The sequence below is a fragment of the Vanessa tameamea genome, chromosome 2 (assembly GCF_037043105.1).
Source record: "Vanessa tameamea isolate UH-Manoa-2023 chromosome 2, ilVanTame1 primary haplotype, whole genome shotgun sequence".
NCBI classification, from domain to species: domain Eukaryota; kingdom Metazoa; phylum Arthropoda; class Insecta; order Lepidoptera; family Nymphalidae; genus Vanessa; species Vanessa tameamea.
The window spans coordinates 8827596-8844395 of NC_087310.1; the positions used below are offsets into that span (position 1 = coordinate 8827596).

General features: G+C 32.5%; 1 protein-coding gene across 1 annotated transcript in view; it reads left to right on the plus strand.

The window, feature by feature from the left end:
* Nucleotides 1–16800, plus strand: part of LOC113398947 (agrin-like) — a 331801-nt gene that overhangs the window by 19212 nt on the left and 295789 nt on the right. The window contains exons 4-10 of the mRNA XM_064220817.1: nt 2480–2689; nt 4095–4307; nt 6972–7196; nt 8507–8722; nt 9114–9335; nt 11402–11505; nt 12885–12999. Of these exons, the coding sequence (XP_064076887.1) occupies nt 2480–2689; nt 4095–4307; nt 6972–7196; nt 8507–8722; nt 9114–9335; nt 11402–11505; nt 12885–12999 (1305 nt within the window). The remainder of the gene's footprint in view (nt 1–2479; nt 2690–4094; nt 4308–6971; nt 7197–8506; nt 8723–9113; nt 9336–11401; nt 11506–12884; nt 13000–16800) is intronic.

Sequence of the window (16800 nt, forward strand, 5' to 3'; positions counted from 1 at the left end):
ACTAGTAATAAATTCCCTATTAATATCTCCCATTTATCAAGTTTGGAAAAAACAAAAAAAAAGTATTAGTAATAAGTTATATACAGGTGATTTTATCGAATTAGTCTAGAACTGAAATTAACTATAAAAAAATCAGTAGTCGTTTTCGCACTGTACTCATTACGGTACAATCCAACAGTGATTCTAACAAATTAAATGAAGGTACGTGGTATAGCAAGTTAATCAAAATACTTATATTTAATTATACTTCAAATTTTTATTCATTGACCTCATAAACTGTTTGCATACCGAAAAAATAATTAAGAGCGTTAAAATTGTTAAAATAATTAAAAGTGTTAGCACGACGCGTTGATATATTTTTGGGAAACAGTGAAATTAACAACTATTTTACTATACTGCTGTTATGGACCCGTATAACGTGAACGAATACTAACGTAATAGATTTTTTTTGTTATTTAATTTTTGGAATTTTGTCCTACACAGATACGTCAACGTAATAGATCGATTGGTAAATATTGGAAAATACAAAAGTGTATAGTCACTAGATTCTATTTTATAGACTTCGATCAGTCTACAGTTATTCATTTGTAATTTTTTTCATTCGATATACATTTGTAATTTCTATACGTCTGTGTGTATATAATTTACGAAAAACAGCGAGTAGCGAGCTACTTATCGATAATTTAAACAGTTCGAGCGAGGCTGAAGGAGCAGCGCGGTGAATATCCTAATTTTCTTCAATTCACGAGGCGTCCGCCATCATTTTTATCGCCCCTCTTGTCTCCATTTATATCAGACGTATACAGCGATTCGTGTTCTAGAATTTTGTTTGTTTCTTTCGAATTGTTATTTCCGGCTGCTTTCGTTTCTTTAAGCGGATTCGTCTACAGCCTTTATAAAAGTGAAGGAAATGAATTCTTGGTTAATATATCGACGCTTGATCTTATTTCCTTTTGGGATAAATCTATTTGTATTTGGTGTTAGAATAATATTTTGAAATTTATCAAATATCTTTCGTGGTAGGTTAGTAAATACAAAAGTCAAATGTAAGCTATGAACAGCTTTAAAAAGGTTTTATATAATGTTTTCTTTTTAATTTTATATAATGTTCATTGATTTCTCAGCTAAATGGCTCGACTGTTTTTTTACTGGATTTTATTGAGGTGGTCTTCTATATTGTTATTGAGTCTGTCGTGGCATTGTAGTTTCCAAATAGATGGATATATTATGACTTATTTGAATGTTTTTCACAAAAAAAAACCACAAAAACCAAACGTTTTAAATGTATTATTTAATCTTGTAATATTAAAAAGTTATGATGTATTTGTCTAACTGCGTAATGTATATTAAACGATATTACACGTAGTGCCGTCGGGGATTAAAGCATAGATTTTTTTGCAGTTGCGAACACGCGACAAAGCCACACAAGGTAGCCGTGTACACTGGAAACTGGACTCGATTAAAAGTAAACGTTTTTTGGAATGAGAAGAAACCGGGGTATATACATAAAGTCATCTGCGCTGTACCTATTTATATTTATTTTCAAATGCAAAGGGGTGATTTAACACCACTGGAACTCTTTAAAAAGCCCTGGTTTCATAACATCTCGATATTAATAAAAGAAACGCTATATGTTATCTCAAGGGTACTACAGTAAATCAGTGAAAACCACATCCAAATCGGTTAAGAAGATTACGAGATTAGCAGTAACAAACAAACAGACAAAAATTTTCAAAATCATATTTATGTGATTTATGAACGCTATAGGCGTTAAAAGATACCCCAATAATGGAAGATATTTTTTCTCTATCATATCATAGAAAAATATCTTCCATGTACAGATTTCGATCAGTTAAGATTTTATTATATGCATAGATAAAAAAGATAGAAGGAGATATTATTATTTTATACGTCATATAGTTTAATTCGTTTTGATTTCAATAATACAGCGCTCATTCAGATTCGAATTTTCAAAAGCGGCTGAACATACAAATTTAATCATAGGACCTTACATTGAATATATATATTTACTGATAAATTAATACTTTGAGATAAGTCCGATTACAGTTCACGTAAGCTAAACATACAAGAGTTCTGAAATACAACAAAAGCATTTTCAACTTCGGAATCGAGAAGAAAATTGTAAATTAACTTTTGCTAAAGCGTTGTGTGACTTCGCGCTCGACAATCTCTGCTCGGAATTTTAACTAGGCGATATAGATCGGTAATCCCAAAGCCTGCTAACACAATGCGGTGGAAGAGCGGATATTCGCATCTTATTTTAGATGGCATTAATAATTTAGTCACGGACTCCGTTTTTCAGGTAGAAAATTGAGAATTGTGTGATTTTTCAGGGTTACACCTTAATCATGCCTTTGTTCAGATAGCTCCGTCCGTCTGGAAGAAACTTCCAGAATATTATAACGTTTCTTTTTTTAAATTTTCTTTTTTGCTGTAATTATTATTGATTTGATTTTAGAAGCATGTGAGAAGACGTTCTGCAGGTGGGGCGCCGAGTGTGTGTCACTAGGCGACGGTCGTGCCCACTGCGCGTGTCCAACCAGCTGTCCGTCCTCAGCGGCACCCGTATGCTCCACCGCTGGTAGAACTTACCGTAACCATTGCTCATTGCGTAAAGAAGCCTGTGAAAGAAGGCTGAACTTAAGAATTAAGCATGAGGGTGAATGTGGTGAGTTGTCAAGAAAAATGTTCATTATTATTAATACAGAAAATCCGTTTTCCTTAGGTATATATTTAATTTATGTGGTTTAGTTGTATAATAATGAATTTTATATTAGTTTATTTGTACCAGATGTTCAGACGGGTTACAAATGCAGATGTACATGTATGTACAAACATGGCAAATAATGAGCATAAAAGCTTCATCGTAAGCACTGCTTTAATGTAATTGGAGGCGTAAACATGAATTTTACTAACTGCTTAAAAATCAGGGATTGTTATTGATAGTTTTTTTCAAACCTCGTTATGGTCTTCGTCGTTCTATATTGCTCAAATATATTACATTTTTTTATTATTTTAAATTGTATCAATGTTTATAATGATTATGCTACAGCTACGAAAGACTCATGAGTATAAAAAGTGAAAAATACGCTGCGTTCCTGCATAAATTTCAACGAAAATTAGTGTAGGAGGTAAATAACAAAACATGAATAACCCTTTACCCCAAGTCATCTCGTAAAATATGTCGTCTCGCGACAGCAATTGCGAGTATTTTGCCACAGTAAATTGAACTGAAGTTTTAGTTCATTTAACATCCCGAATATAATTTTTAAAAATACTCTTAAATTCTGCGTTGCAGGCATTTTATTAATGCCTGCATTATCATTGTAATACACTTCGTTTGAAATGTAATAAAAATGTATGAATTTTTACTTGTGTTAAAGTGAATCACTCGTTTCATACATAGTAAATAACCTTATATAAGAATTCGAGTCAAACGGGATATTAACAAACAGCAATAGCTTCTAATAGTAATCAATAACTAATATTTATGCATTAGTGTTAGTAGTGACTGTAGAGTTATTCTGTACGGAACTCGCAACTCACCGCAGAACACGAGCATGAAATATCAGAATGTGACGTTGATATGCGATGTTGACTGTAATAGTTATAAAATTTATAAGATTCTCGTATCTTAATAGCGTATCGTTGTAAGTCGGCTGTCAAGATTTCACGAGTGAGATACGAAGTGAATTCTTACAGAATCGCATTGATCTATCGTATTTTGAATGACGTTCGATCAGAATTTGTTGTACATCTACAAGACGATGATTTTTGTTGTTGACGTACTACTAAATAGATTTGTTTTGAATAGAAATAAATGAACTGTTGCGTTGCCGCTTCCGTTCACGTAATATAAATAATCATAATGAGAAAAATATATTACATTTTATAAAAGAATACAATATGATTTAATGTATCCACTTCATATAATATGTCCATTTATCGGTTGTCTTTTATTATAAATTCTTCTAATATCCATCAATTTCGATGTTTCACATCTGACGGGCAACCCATAGCCATTCATTTTTACGTATGGAATTAAAATCTGTTATCATAATACACGTCAATAGAAGCCGGAGACCCGTGCAGTGTCGTGACATGTCCAACGGGGGCCAGATGTATAGTGACCTATGGCCAGCCTGAATGCCGGTGTCCGCGGAGCTGTCAGAGACGCAAGACTGTTTGCGGAAGCGACGGTCACGAGTATCCATCTGCTTGTCATCTTGACAAACACGCTTGTGACAATCAACTTAACATAACTATCAAATATCATGGAAAATGTGGTACGTATATTGATCGCTATTGTGTTTATTTAGCTATTTGGCGTAATGTAGCTTCGGGTTGAAAATTTTGGAGCGTGACAAAATGTTATAGTTTTCCGTCTAAAAATTGCCGGACAGACCGGAGTTAAAACGCTGGCAGTGGGAGAAAGTACAAGGAAATCGAATGAGTTTATGTGTATTGTGCACACACAATGGTGTCCTAATACACTATTTTGCCTGAATTTTAGTAAGGAGGATATGATTAAATCGTCGAATTTTCCCTCAAGATTCTCTGATGTTGTTAACAGAAAAGAATTAATTGTTTCTGTTGGTCTGAAATTGAAATATTTCTGGACAAAGTGTTAAAACAACCGTAACAAATTAATACTAGAGATTGAGATTTGTAAAGGAAATTATTCAAACAAATGACTTTATATTGTTCCGTCTCAAGTTTGTAAACGTGAATAAAACTCGTTAAGATGAGGTCGTTTCCTAATAATAGGAACGGAGTACATAAAAAAGGATCAACATATTTTTTGTGCGTGCGTTATTAAAGAGCTGATCGAAATTTGGTTATAAGAACAGCGGAATTCGTTTTTAAAACATAAGATTAAGAGAGATTATTATTTTAATGATCGATAAAATTTTATTTTACTTTGTTAAGTTACTAAAATACTACACTAATAAAATTAGTGTCGCGGGCTTGAAACGCGAGGAAGCATAACTTTTGAGATTTTTGATTTGTTATTTACTTTATTTAAAATCAGCATCAATGGGCATGAAAGGCCAACAGACAGATAGACAGACAGAATTATTTTCGCATTATCATATTAGAATGGATCAAATAAATAGTAAAAATCTGCATTGCAGCGTTGTAGAATAAGTTACAAACTATCTCAAAGGGAAAGACCAGGAGAGGGTTTACAAGTTTTTACTTAAATCATTTTTATCATAATTTTATAGGGAAAAAAAGTTTAAATCCTAAACTATACACTTCGAAATACTTAGTTCAGAGCTTACGAGTCACGTTCAGGAAAAAAAATCATAGCCTTTTATGTTTATTAATTTTTACTAAAGACATTTCTCATGGTAAGTGTCTATTAGCTATTATAAATATATATGTTTAGGTCATTGAATATTTATTGGAACATTCGATTATCTTAACTCATAAGAAATAGAATACCAGCACGTAAATTATTCAAGAATGAAATTACATTACGAAAAAAAGTCACTTTTGAATATAAATAAATTCACAGAAAGTATTTTCTTTGAGAGTAATTTAATCTCTTTTACTCTATCTACGTACGTTTTGTGAACCCTTTTCACAAAACTGGTCCCGGAACATTCGATCTGGACTGAATTTGTACAAGACCAAATGCCCGCACATTCCGACATCCTTTGTGAATTTCACTGTATACTTTACTAGCTTACTTTGTTCTTATATTGAATTGTTTATCTTGGATTTTGCTTTCCTTTTAAGTATATCAAATTGTGAATAATTTAAATATCCATTTAAACTATATCATGGAGTTAATTTGGTTTAATTATAAAAAAGGTTAAATGGATAATTTCCCACTGCTTGATAATTTCTTGTGAGATAAATAGTTGAAGCTTATTTGAACAAGCAGCATTAGTGCGAGATGATACACATTTACCTAAATTGGTTCCTTTAATACGCATATTACTGGAAAAAAAATCAGGAAATGATAAAAGAGAATTTATGCTTTTCTCTTGAAGCGTTTGCCTCTAAGAAATAAATAATATTAAAATAATTTTATATAATTTCTTATATCAGTATTCATTATTTAAATTTATTGATGTCTTGCCAATCCTAGCCAGGATGCTAATACAAAATTATTGTATCATCATTGGTCATACCGATTTTCAAATTCATCAGACATGTTGAAAATCAAACTAAAGATTCCGTTACAAAAATACGCAAACAAATAAAAGCGTGTACTACGTCAAATAAATAAAATTTAATTTCACATAACTTTCTCTACTGAGCACACTACGAATTATTATAAGCTTAAAAATTTAGCACATGAAAATTCAACTGCACTTGACCGTATTTAAGACCGCGACCTTCGGTTAATGTCTACTTGCTTTATCCACTGGGTCAGCTCAGCTCTCATTCAATTAAAAGCGAATTTGTTTTTAAAATAGAAAATTCGACGAAAACGTTAAAAATTTGATTAGACCACTGCGCTTTAGTTGAAATATAATTAGTTCTATTTACGTTATAAACGTACTAAAAAATTTTCGACGCGTGAATTACCTTAGCAAACATAGCATAACCAGGTTATTTTCGAAGTTTTATTCGTTCACCTAGTTGTCGATATTGCTTTTAGATTTAATTTACCTATAATATTATAGCAATCAATTATTTGACACGAAGTTGATTATCTATTTGTCAAAGACAAAAGAAATCGATTTAATAAAAACTTTTATAATTTTCAATGTATTTCGATTATAATTCAAAAGGTTATGCTGTGCCATAAAATTTTTTGTCGCCCTATTCAAACCTGTTTCAAATAAAGGTCAAAAATATATAAGCCCCAAATTGGGGTTCGAGTATTCAAAATGACAATATTATATTTTTCATACATTTTGCGCACTTAAAATAAAATTTAGTTATTTTGGTTTGGATTTTAAAAATACAGATCTGTTTCTTGTTACATGTAGATCCATGTTTGGAACACGAGTGTGCCGATGGGGGTATCTGTCAGCTGAACGAAGTCCGTGCACCCGTGTGTAGATGTGGGCCTCCGTGCGACTTAGTCGTGCGTCCAGGCTCCGCAGTGTGCGGGTCCGACTACAACGATTACGTCAGTGAATGTGCGCTTCGTCGAGAATCTTGTCGCACTAAACAGGAGCTATCAATTGCCTACAGAGGGGAGTGCGCTTCAGGTTTGTAACCAAAATTATCAGAACTGTGTGTTTACATAATGATAAATACGAATTACGAATCGGAGACTGTAGACTGTCGATTAATATAAGTGGATTGTAAAAGAAAATTCTCTAGCAAATCTATAAGCTCAATTTTTACCAGTGGAGATTTATTTAATTTCTGTGATACTTGTGTGATAATTCACTATCTTTAATTACTTCTACTAGTTACCATAATACCCCTGATTACAAAATATAGTTATATTTAGATACGTTGATTATATATTTTATGATTTTTATGTTTGTTTTAAATTCTTATTTTTGTAATACTAAGTTTTTTTTTGTAATACGATTAGTACTGTAAATATTTAAAACTCGATCCGTTCTGAATTTCCTTTTTAATATAACAAGTAGTTACCTCGATTTCACGTCTAATCTAAAATTAAATCTTTATTTGGAAACGCAAGGAACCCCCTCGCTGAGGTTTCCGTTCAGGAGACATTTTGTTTTAAAGAAAGTAATTGGACACGGGCATCGAAGCGTAGTGTTCGGAAAAGCAATTGTGACAGCAACGATATAATTCAATTTTCTGGAGTTATTAACTCAATATTTGAAGGGTTATTATCTTTTATCTATCCTTTTATCAATAAATGGAACGTCTCTTTGCTTGATTGAAATAATAGTACGTTAGAAATTTTCCGTTATTTGGTTCAATAAATATTATGAAGTTATATTTAAAATGTAATAACGGAACATCCGTGGGATAATAATGAAAGAAATAGTTTTTTATGTTTAATTTAATATTTATTTGCTGTAATTAATATTTTAATTATATAAATCAACATATTAAATATCACTTGAATAGATTTAATATTGTTACAATATGAATGAATGCTATCTATTTTTTTTATAGTCGACCTGAGGATATTACATACCTTTGAAAACGGTATTCGTGTTTAGGAAGAGAGAATAAATAAGCATTACATTAGCAGCCTGTAAATTTCCCACTGCTGGGCTCAGGCCTCCTCTCCCTTTGAGGAGAAGGTGTGGAGCATATTCCACCTCGCTGCTCCAATGCGGGTTGGTCGAATACACATGTAGCAGAATTTCGTTGAAATTAGACACATACAGGTTTCCTCACTATGTTGTCCTTCACCGCTGAGCACGAGATGAATTATAAACACAAATTAAGCACATGAAATTCAGTGGTGCTTGCCTGGGTTTGAACCCGAAATCATCGGTTAAGATGCACGCGTTCCACCACTGCGCCATCTCGGCTCAATAAAAAGTAAGCATATGAGTCGTATAAAAATGACATATATTTCATACAGCTCAACATCCATGCGAATCTGTGAAATGCGGCGTGCGCGAGCGTTGCACTCTAGACGCACGCGGCGTGGCCGTGTGTGGGTGCGGGCCTGATTGTGATGACGTCATGCGGCCCGTGTGTGGTTCGGACGAACGCACGTACGACAGTCCCTGCATGCTCGACCGAACGGCGTGCTTGGACAATCGAGACATACGAGTCGCATATATGGGAGCATGCGGTAAGCATATTTTTAATATAAGTATTTATAATTATATAAAAGCTATTCATGTTTAATTTCAATCAAGTGGGTAGGCACTGCCCCGTACATACATATAAAAAATAATTAAATAAAGACTTTTTATTATTATTTATTTTCAAATAAAACGAGATTTATGCAAATGGTCTCCATGAATATATTTTCCAACTATATTGAATTTCGCTACGGAATATCGTTAATAGACCGAGTAGGCGTAAGTGTACCTTATCAGTTCTTGATACTTGTTTAATAATATTATAGTTAGTTCAAAACTTATATCCGTCGGGTTGAATTTTTGTTTCGAATAATATATATATATGAGTAAATAATGTCATTTGAATAAACGCTCTACAAGCTACAAGTTACCCGCTAGGCGTGGAAAATCCGTGCGCGCGGGCGACATGTCCGTGGGGCGGTGCGTGCGTCACACGGGGCGGCGCCGCACACTGCTCGTGTCCCGTGTGTGATTCCACACTAGCGCCTGTCTGCGCCTCCGATCGCAACACGTACGGCAGCGAGTGCAAGATGCGTATGCACGCGTGCCAGACCAGTCGCAGCGACGGCGATTTGCGCGTTCTTTATAACGGAACTTGTCGTAAGTATACTTTTTCGAAATCACACTCGAAAATCAGACGAATAAATCGGTTCAGCTATCAGCTGATCACCATAAGCTGTCACGACGGTCCATAGACATTAAAATTGTGATAAATCTTGACTACAACGTTGTCTTCGAACGTCAATGATGGCAATAAGGTGTTATATCCCATGCGCATGTTTAACTCGATATTTTGCCGTAGAATAAATTAGCCGAGTTAATTTATCTGTGCTATATTTATATATATTAACTACTACGCTAACTAATATTTAAATATCTGATGTGATTGTATTGGGATGTCACAGTCGGTAAAGATTATCATCAACACGAATATATCTATAGAGGTAAAGTAAATCAATGTTTCAGAGAAACAGAATTATGAATATTAATGATATATTCAATAACCAATAAATTCAATAGGCACAGATCTATCTCCTAATATAACTCAGTAATTTCTAGAATATTCATGTCAATTAAAATATTATTTCACATTCGAACATGAGATTCAATATAATACACGTATATTATATTTGAAGATTTGAAGTGTCTCATCAGAATGATTGATTTCCAGTTTTCATGTATTTTTATAACCTATTCATCCGTTCAAATCTGACATCAATGAATACAAAGGTAGAGATGAAATCAATTATAAAATACCCTCCTTAGAAATATCGCAATCTATTTTCTCTTATGAAAGTCTTTTCCTTTTATACAGTTGTCAATAAAAAGAGCGCCAGATTGCTTTAGCACAAATAAAAAGCATTTAAAACTTTTATAGTATATTTTAATATCATATTTTTATAATTATCGTTATGTAATGAACACATATAAATATTTTAATATTCAAAGCATAATTTATTCTTCTTGAAAGTTACATTTAACTATTTTCCTAGTTGAAAAATGTATATGCCAAAAAATCCGTCCAAATGTTGTAGGATTTTTTTGATTGTTATTATTTGTAAGAACAAAATATTTTAATTATGGTTAGTATTGTTATAAATCATTTGTTCATCTTCAAGTCTTAGAAAAGTTTATTAATTATGTTAATAGGATAAGCGAATATTAATAACAATAAACTCATCACTTCTGTTCCCCTTTGGAAATGTCAATTAGGGATTTAAACGGCCATAGTGAATAATGAAAGGCGACGCAGAATAATGGAAGAAGACAAAGGATTAATTTTACAGAATCTTATTGGTTATTGAATCAATATTGGACAGCAATGTCTCCTTATAATCGCTTTCATATTTTAATGAAATCTCATTCAGGAGATTTCAATTTTGCACTTAGAAAATCATTTACTACCAACTGTATTCCCTGGATCGAGATTAAGCTCTCTCGCTTTAATCCGCTAGAGAATTGCTTAAACACGCGGTCTTAAAATATTAATTATAAGCGAGGATTCTTGAAACGGGATAAAAATATCGAAATATATTTACTTAAAGGTTTATTTATTATACGAGTATTAAAGTAATCATTTAACTCATCGTTCGAAATGCGTCAGTTGACAAACGCAGTCCCGAGCAAATATTATTGATCTAATTTAAATTCGCTGAGAGTTTTAACAACAAAAATTATATTATTACATTTTCATTTACGTATTTTTATTGGACGATAAATTTATTTGATTACATCAATTTACATTTGCAAATACTTTTGTCGAGTTGTTGGGATTACAAGGCCAATAAAAGTTATTAAAGTATTTTGCATTTTAGGGCATAATCCACTCAGCGGTAGCATTCAAATTATGTTTTCAGAGTATCGAAATAGTTGTCGAATAAAGGTTTAAGTACGTAATAAACAATATTATTAATATAGTTTGACCGTTTATTTATAACCTCAGTTGGGAATAAGAGGAATAGTTTAATTTCATTGATAATTAATCAGAATTCCGCATCGAAGCGGTCCTGATTTTTGCAACTATTTTTAAAAGTTGATCTATATAAAATGACTGTCTATTTTGTCTTGAATAAATACAAAATTATATAGAATAACGAACTAATCCCATAGATTTTAGAAACAAATATGACCGATTAATAGTTTGAGGTTGTTTTATGTCTGTATAGAAACATGTGCGGACTTGATATGCGAGGGTGGAGGGGACTGCGACGTAGACGCTGAATCTGGTCGCCCTGTATGCCATTGTAATCATAACTGCACGAACACACAGGTAAAGTAAAATGTAAAATTACAACTTGTAATGTATCTGTGCTGGGCAAGGCCTGTTACGATGCTTTAATTCGAGATACGGAATACACGTATTATCTGACACATGCAAGTATTCATATATACCTTCAGTTGGGCTTTCATTTGAATACGAAATTTCGTGTCCCGATTACTGAACAAACATATACAAAATAGAAATATGAAATGAATAATACGAAAAAGTAATTATGAATATATCTAATCATTCACTTATAAATTCATATCCAATTAAAATGAAATCATTGAATAATTTCTAGGTTCAGTATCGATCGTATTACCTTGAAAACGAAATCAGGTAATTTCCGCCAATATAGTGATTATGTTGCGTTTCATGTTCCCAGATTAAAATTATTGCGGGGATCAGTTGTTATGATTGCAAAACAACTGACGTTAATATTGTACATTTAATATTTATTTAGTAATGTAAATGTTCGAAGCGAGTCAGTATTAACGGGTATTAACTGCCGGGATTCGTATTATTTACTCGCTCGTGTATTATTGATTACACTTAAATTATTTTCAAGCTGTTTGTATTTATATCGCTCATTAAAAGATCATATTTAAAATTTAATTCCTAAAACTTTATCTCGTACCAATCAACCAAACAAGATTGGATATGATTATGTTATAAAGGGTTTCATGCGTTTCGGTTTTACACGACCGACGTTTTTGCTCAAAAATAATTGAAATAAATTTTGAAGGAACACGTAATGGTGAATTGATTTCAGATTGATAACGGCGGAAAGTAATTAATTTTAATGAATATATGCATATAGTCCATTTTATTGTTTTTATTTTTTTATATTTAGAATCACATGTATGATTAAAAGCATCAATAAAACACGCTCGCTAGCGCTACCGCAAATTATTTTATACTAATAAACTAAAGAATTAATAAAAATTTAGAGATGGCAAACTTGAATTTAATTTGTTTTTGTTACTTCAGTTGTATCGATGGCCGGTTCAAACGGTTCAAATCACTTTCCATTGAGCAGTCGATCGTCTAAAACCGATTCATGTATTGCATATTTCATAGAAATATTTGAACTTTCGGGTTTGTTATTATTTCCTATCCATTCAAAATATTGTTCAGACGTCGGGTTTTAATACATTTTACAGTAAAAAATATCTTGCTTTTATTTTTAAACAAGCTTCAATGCCTGGAACTTAAATATGTAGATATTTTTTTATTCTGTAACAATTTAAAATTTCGAATATGAATCTATAAGTTTTCCTACATGTATGTAATTTCTCACAAAAATCTCAAAAAATTATACATGTTATGTATATGTCTACAGTGATCTTAACTCCTAGTTGCTGAATTAAAACAAAAGATTTTTATAGGAATCGGACGTCGTGTGTGGAACTGACGGTCAGACGTACCCGTCGCGTTGTGAGTTGGACTTGACGACGTGCCGTGAACAGAGCACATTGCGGCTCGCGTACAAGGGGGACTGTGGTGAGTAACAATTTCAGGTGAATACTTTTCAATATCGTGATATGTCAAACCAGTATTTATCTATTTCATCTACAATCGGGTCCATTTAGAGCTAATTCTTTATCGGATTCATTCTAACATTGTATGTGATTGAAAGATCTGGAACACAACTAAATATTTGGTATCAAATGTTAACTTTAAAATTGATCAAAATCAAAATATGCTTTATTCAAGTAGGCTTTTACAAGCACTTTTGAATCGTCATTTAACAAACTATTTAAAGTAAAGCTACCACCGGTTCGGAATGTAGATTCTACCGAGAAGAACCGGAAGAAACTCAGTAGTTAATCTTTTTCAATATCTAAAAATACAGTCATGTTAGTTAAATACAATTATATATGTATGTTATGTGTCCTACCTGGAAGTCAACAAGCATTAACTCCACGCTTTTTTATCATCAATATACTCTTGAATGATGAATGAATTGATATTGAATTAGAATTTAAAGTGGTTTAAAATTAAGACATAGAAATGAGTTCTAACTAGTTTTTTTACCCGAACATGAATTACTAATTAGTTTAAAATGGAGACTTATACCAAGCAGTAGGTGTTCACACTACTTATGCAAGGATGCCATTTTAGTTAGTGGAAGGAAAGACTTAATATGCCTATAGTACCAATATCTATAGGCAGAATGTACTAAATACAATCAGGTGTTCTATATTTAAAAAATAGATGCTGGAAAATTAGACTTGCAACTGACATGGCTTAGTGTGAAAGCAGATATCGTTTGGCTTAAAGTCGTTTCTCGTTTTGTATCGTGATTGTACTAAATTTATCGTTTGCCTTTTCTGACAGTATCCATTAGGCATTTAGTCCAGTAAAAACGTATATTGCCAGTAACTAACGATGCAAAAAAAAAAGGAAAAAATCGCAAAGAGAATTGCCTTTAATAAGTCATATAGTTTCTTTTATCTTGTGAGGTGTTCTATTTTCACATATTTTAATACTGAGACGACTATACATTATCTGACCTAATGGCATCCAGTTCTTACGAGGACAAATTACGACAATTTGTGTAGAATAATTCAATTAGCCAATTTCGTATACAATAATAATATATTTTGATGTTTGTAATTACGGGCGACTAAGAAAATGTATCCAGCTATTGAAACCGTATTAAATACAGTTTACATATAATAAATATATAGGAATATAAATGCCTCATTAGTTATTACCGAAATATCATCATTGGTTCGCAATTTGTGTGGCTAAGTCGCCCAAATGCTCCTGTTTGAACAAGCTTAGTCACACAACTCATGTCAAGCTGGACCTAATAATATACGCTCCATTACACTTTGACAGAATAGGCCGGCAGTAAATCCATATTATTATAGATTGCACCGACGTTGCAGGATGAGAGTCAGCCTGGTTGAATATATTGATTTAGTGGAGTCTATTGATATAATATTGGATATTAATATGTTATTAGAAAGGTCGAGGTTTTCGAAAATAGTTCATATAAGTGTTTGACATTATATTATAATACGTATATGTTTTTTCGTAGAGAAAAAATAGCAATATTTTTTTGTACTCTGATTTCATTTATCAACCAAGTTTTAGCACTTTGTTAAATATTAGTTAACCTTTCTCAATACTCACATCCATGAAATGCGATTATTGTTAAGCATAATAATATATTTCTTTACACAGAAGTATATTTAGTATAATATACTTTAAAGAGTAATACTCTTTATTGCTGTATTTGGAAACTGTATTCTTTGTCGCATTGCTAAAAATGGAATATGAACCTGAGTTCACACTAGGCGTGAAGAGGCATCTTGTGGGCCAACATGGCGAGGGCGACTAGTGCAATTTATTTTTCCTGATTCTATTGGCTGTTTTCGCGTTTGGACTCCACTACCACTTACCATCAGGTAGTGGAGTCTTATGCTTACCCAGAATATATATGATAGGCTATGACAAAAAGCTAATGGCCAAGTGTCACCATCAAGATCTGGTGAACCATTTTTCTCACTTACAAGTCTAAAATAAGTTAAAAATGTCTGATTTTTCTACATATAGCGAACCACAACAAATTAAACAAGTAAATTGAGAGTAGTCAGAAATTAAATTGAGGAAATTTTTTCGTTTAAAAGTTAGAATTATGGTCAGTTAGAAGTTCTGTTGAGAGCCGAGATGGCCCAGTGGTTAGAACGCGTGCATCTTAACCGTTGATTTCGGGTTCAAGCCCAGGCAGGCACCACTGAATTTTCATGTGCTTAATTTGTGTTTATAATACATCTCGTGCTCGGCGGTGAAGGAAAACATCGTGAGGAAACCTGCATGTGTCTTATTTCAAAGAAGTTCTGCCACATGTATATTCCACCAACCCGCATTGGAGCAGCGTGGTGGTATAATGCTTCTATGTTGAATAAAGGAATTTGAGTTTGAGTTTTGAGTTTGACTAATTATGATATTTGTGATACTTACAAAAAATTAAAACGGTATTATAATTTGGTGGTAACGGTATTTTAAATTGTGGAGAATTTAAAATGATTAGGCCTTTGAAGCGTCAGTCACTCAATGGACTGTCTAGTGATAAAGGTCGCAAATTTTATCCTGAATTTATTTTGGCTTAACTTTTAGGAAAACTTTAACGCTTAACTAGAGGGAAAGTTAGGAGTGATAGTGATTTCTTGCAAACGGGCATTCCTATTATTTTAGAACAATATTGATATGCTGATGGATTTCACTCATTTGAAGTAACTTTGGACTGCCAAGTAACTCATGCACAAAATATATCACTACTTAGGCGTTTAAGGCGTATAAAAAGATAAATGAACAAGTACTGGTTAGAAGTATTCTGAAGGCACAAACTCGAAACAAACTGCAGAAATTACCATTTTCAATAATATGGCCCATTTTCTAGTCCACCAGTTGGCAAGACTTATAAGAAATTAAAAAAAAAATCGCTCATTGTTATTGACCATGTAAGAAATATTAATCATTCCTTACATCACCAACGCAACATCAACATTGGGGGCTAAGATGTTATGTCTCCAGTTACACTAACTCACTCTTCAAACCAGAACACAAGAATACTAAGTATTACTGTTTGACGGTAGAAGATTTTTTTGAGCGAGTGGTACCCAGACGGCCTTGCACAAAACTTTCATAACTGATGTTAATATACGTTACTAATTATTTTATTTGTAAAAAATAATAATAAAGAGCCTTATGTACCAAATTAGAAGCTATATTGTCTAAAATTTTAATTAAACTTTGTCAGCGTGTAAAGTATAATAGACCCGAGGCACAAAGGATCTTCATATGAAGATTGACGTGCTGTATGAAATAATATCTGATTATGTTCAGGCATCAAAGGCCATATAAGTATGTACAACCTTAAGTACCTAATAATAAAGGCTAAAATGTATAATATCTCGAATGCTATGCGCTGTCATATAAAACAGAGATGAAAAAATTAAAAATTCATATAATTTTAAAAATTCTCTTAACATAAAATGTAGTTTCATTTAAATCTCGGAGCTCCGAGGATAAAATATAAAAAGTGTATTTAATGCAATAGTGTACTACAAACATCGCCTTACTTCTGACGGCCTTTTACCGATTTATTTAAATATCATCCTGAAGTTAATTGATTTATGAATACATGATATTATATTATTTATATTAATCGAATCAGACATTTTTGATTTTTCTCTTCTTGAAAGCGTTTGATTTTTCAACTTATTCAACATAACAGTATTTTTTCAGTGGGTTATAGTTTTAATAAATATGCAAGATCTAAAACAGAGT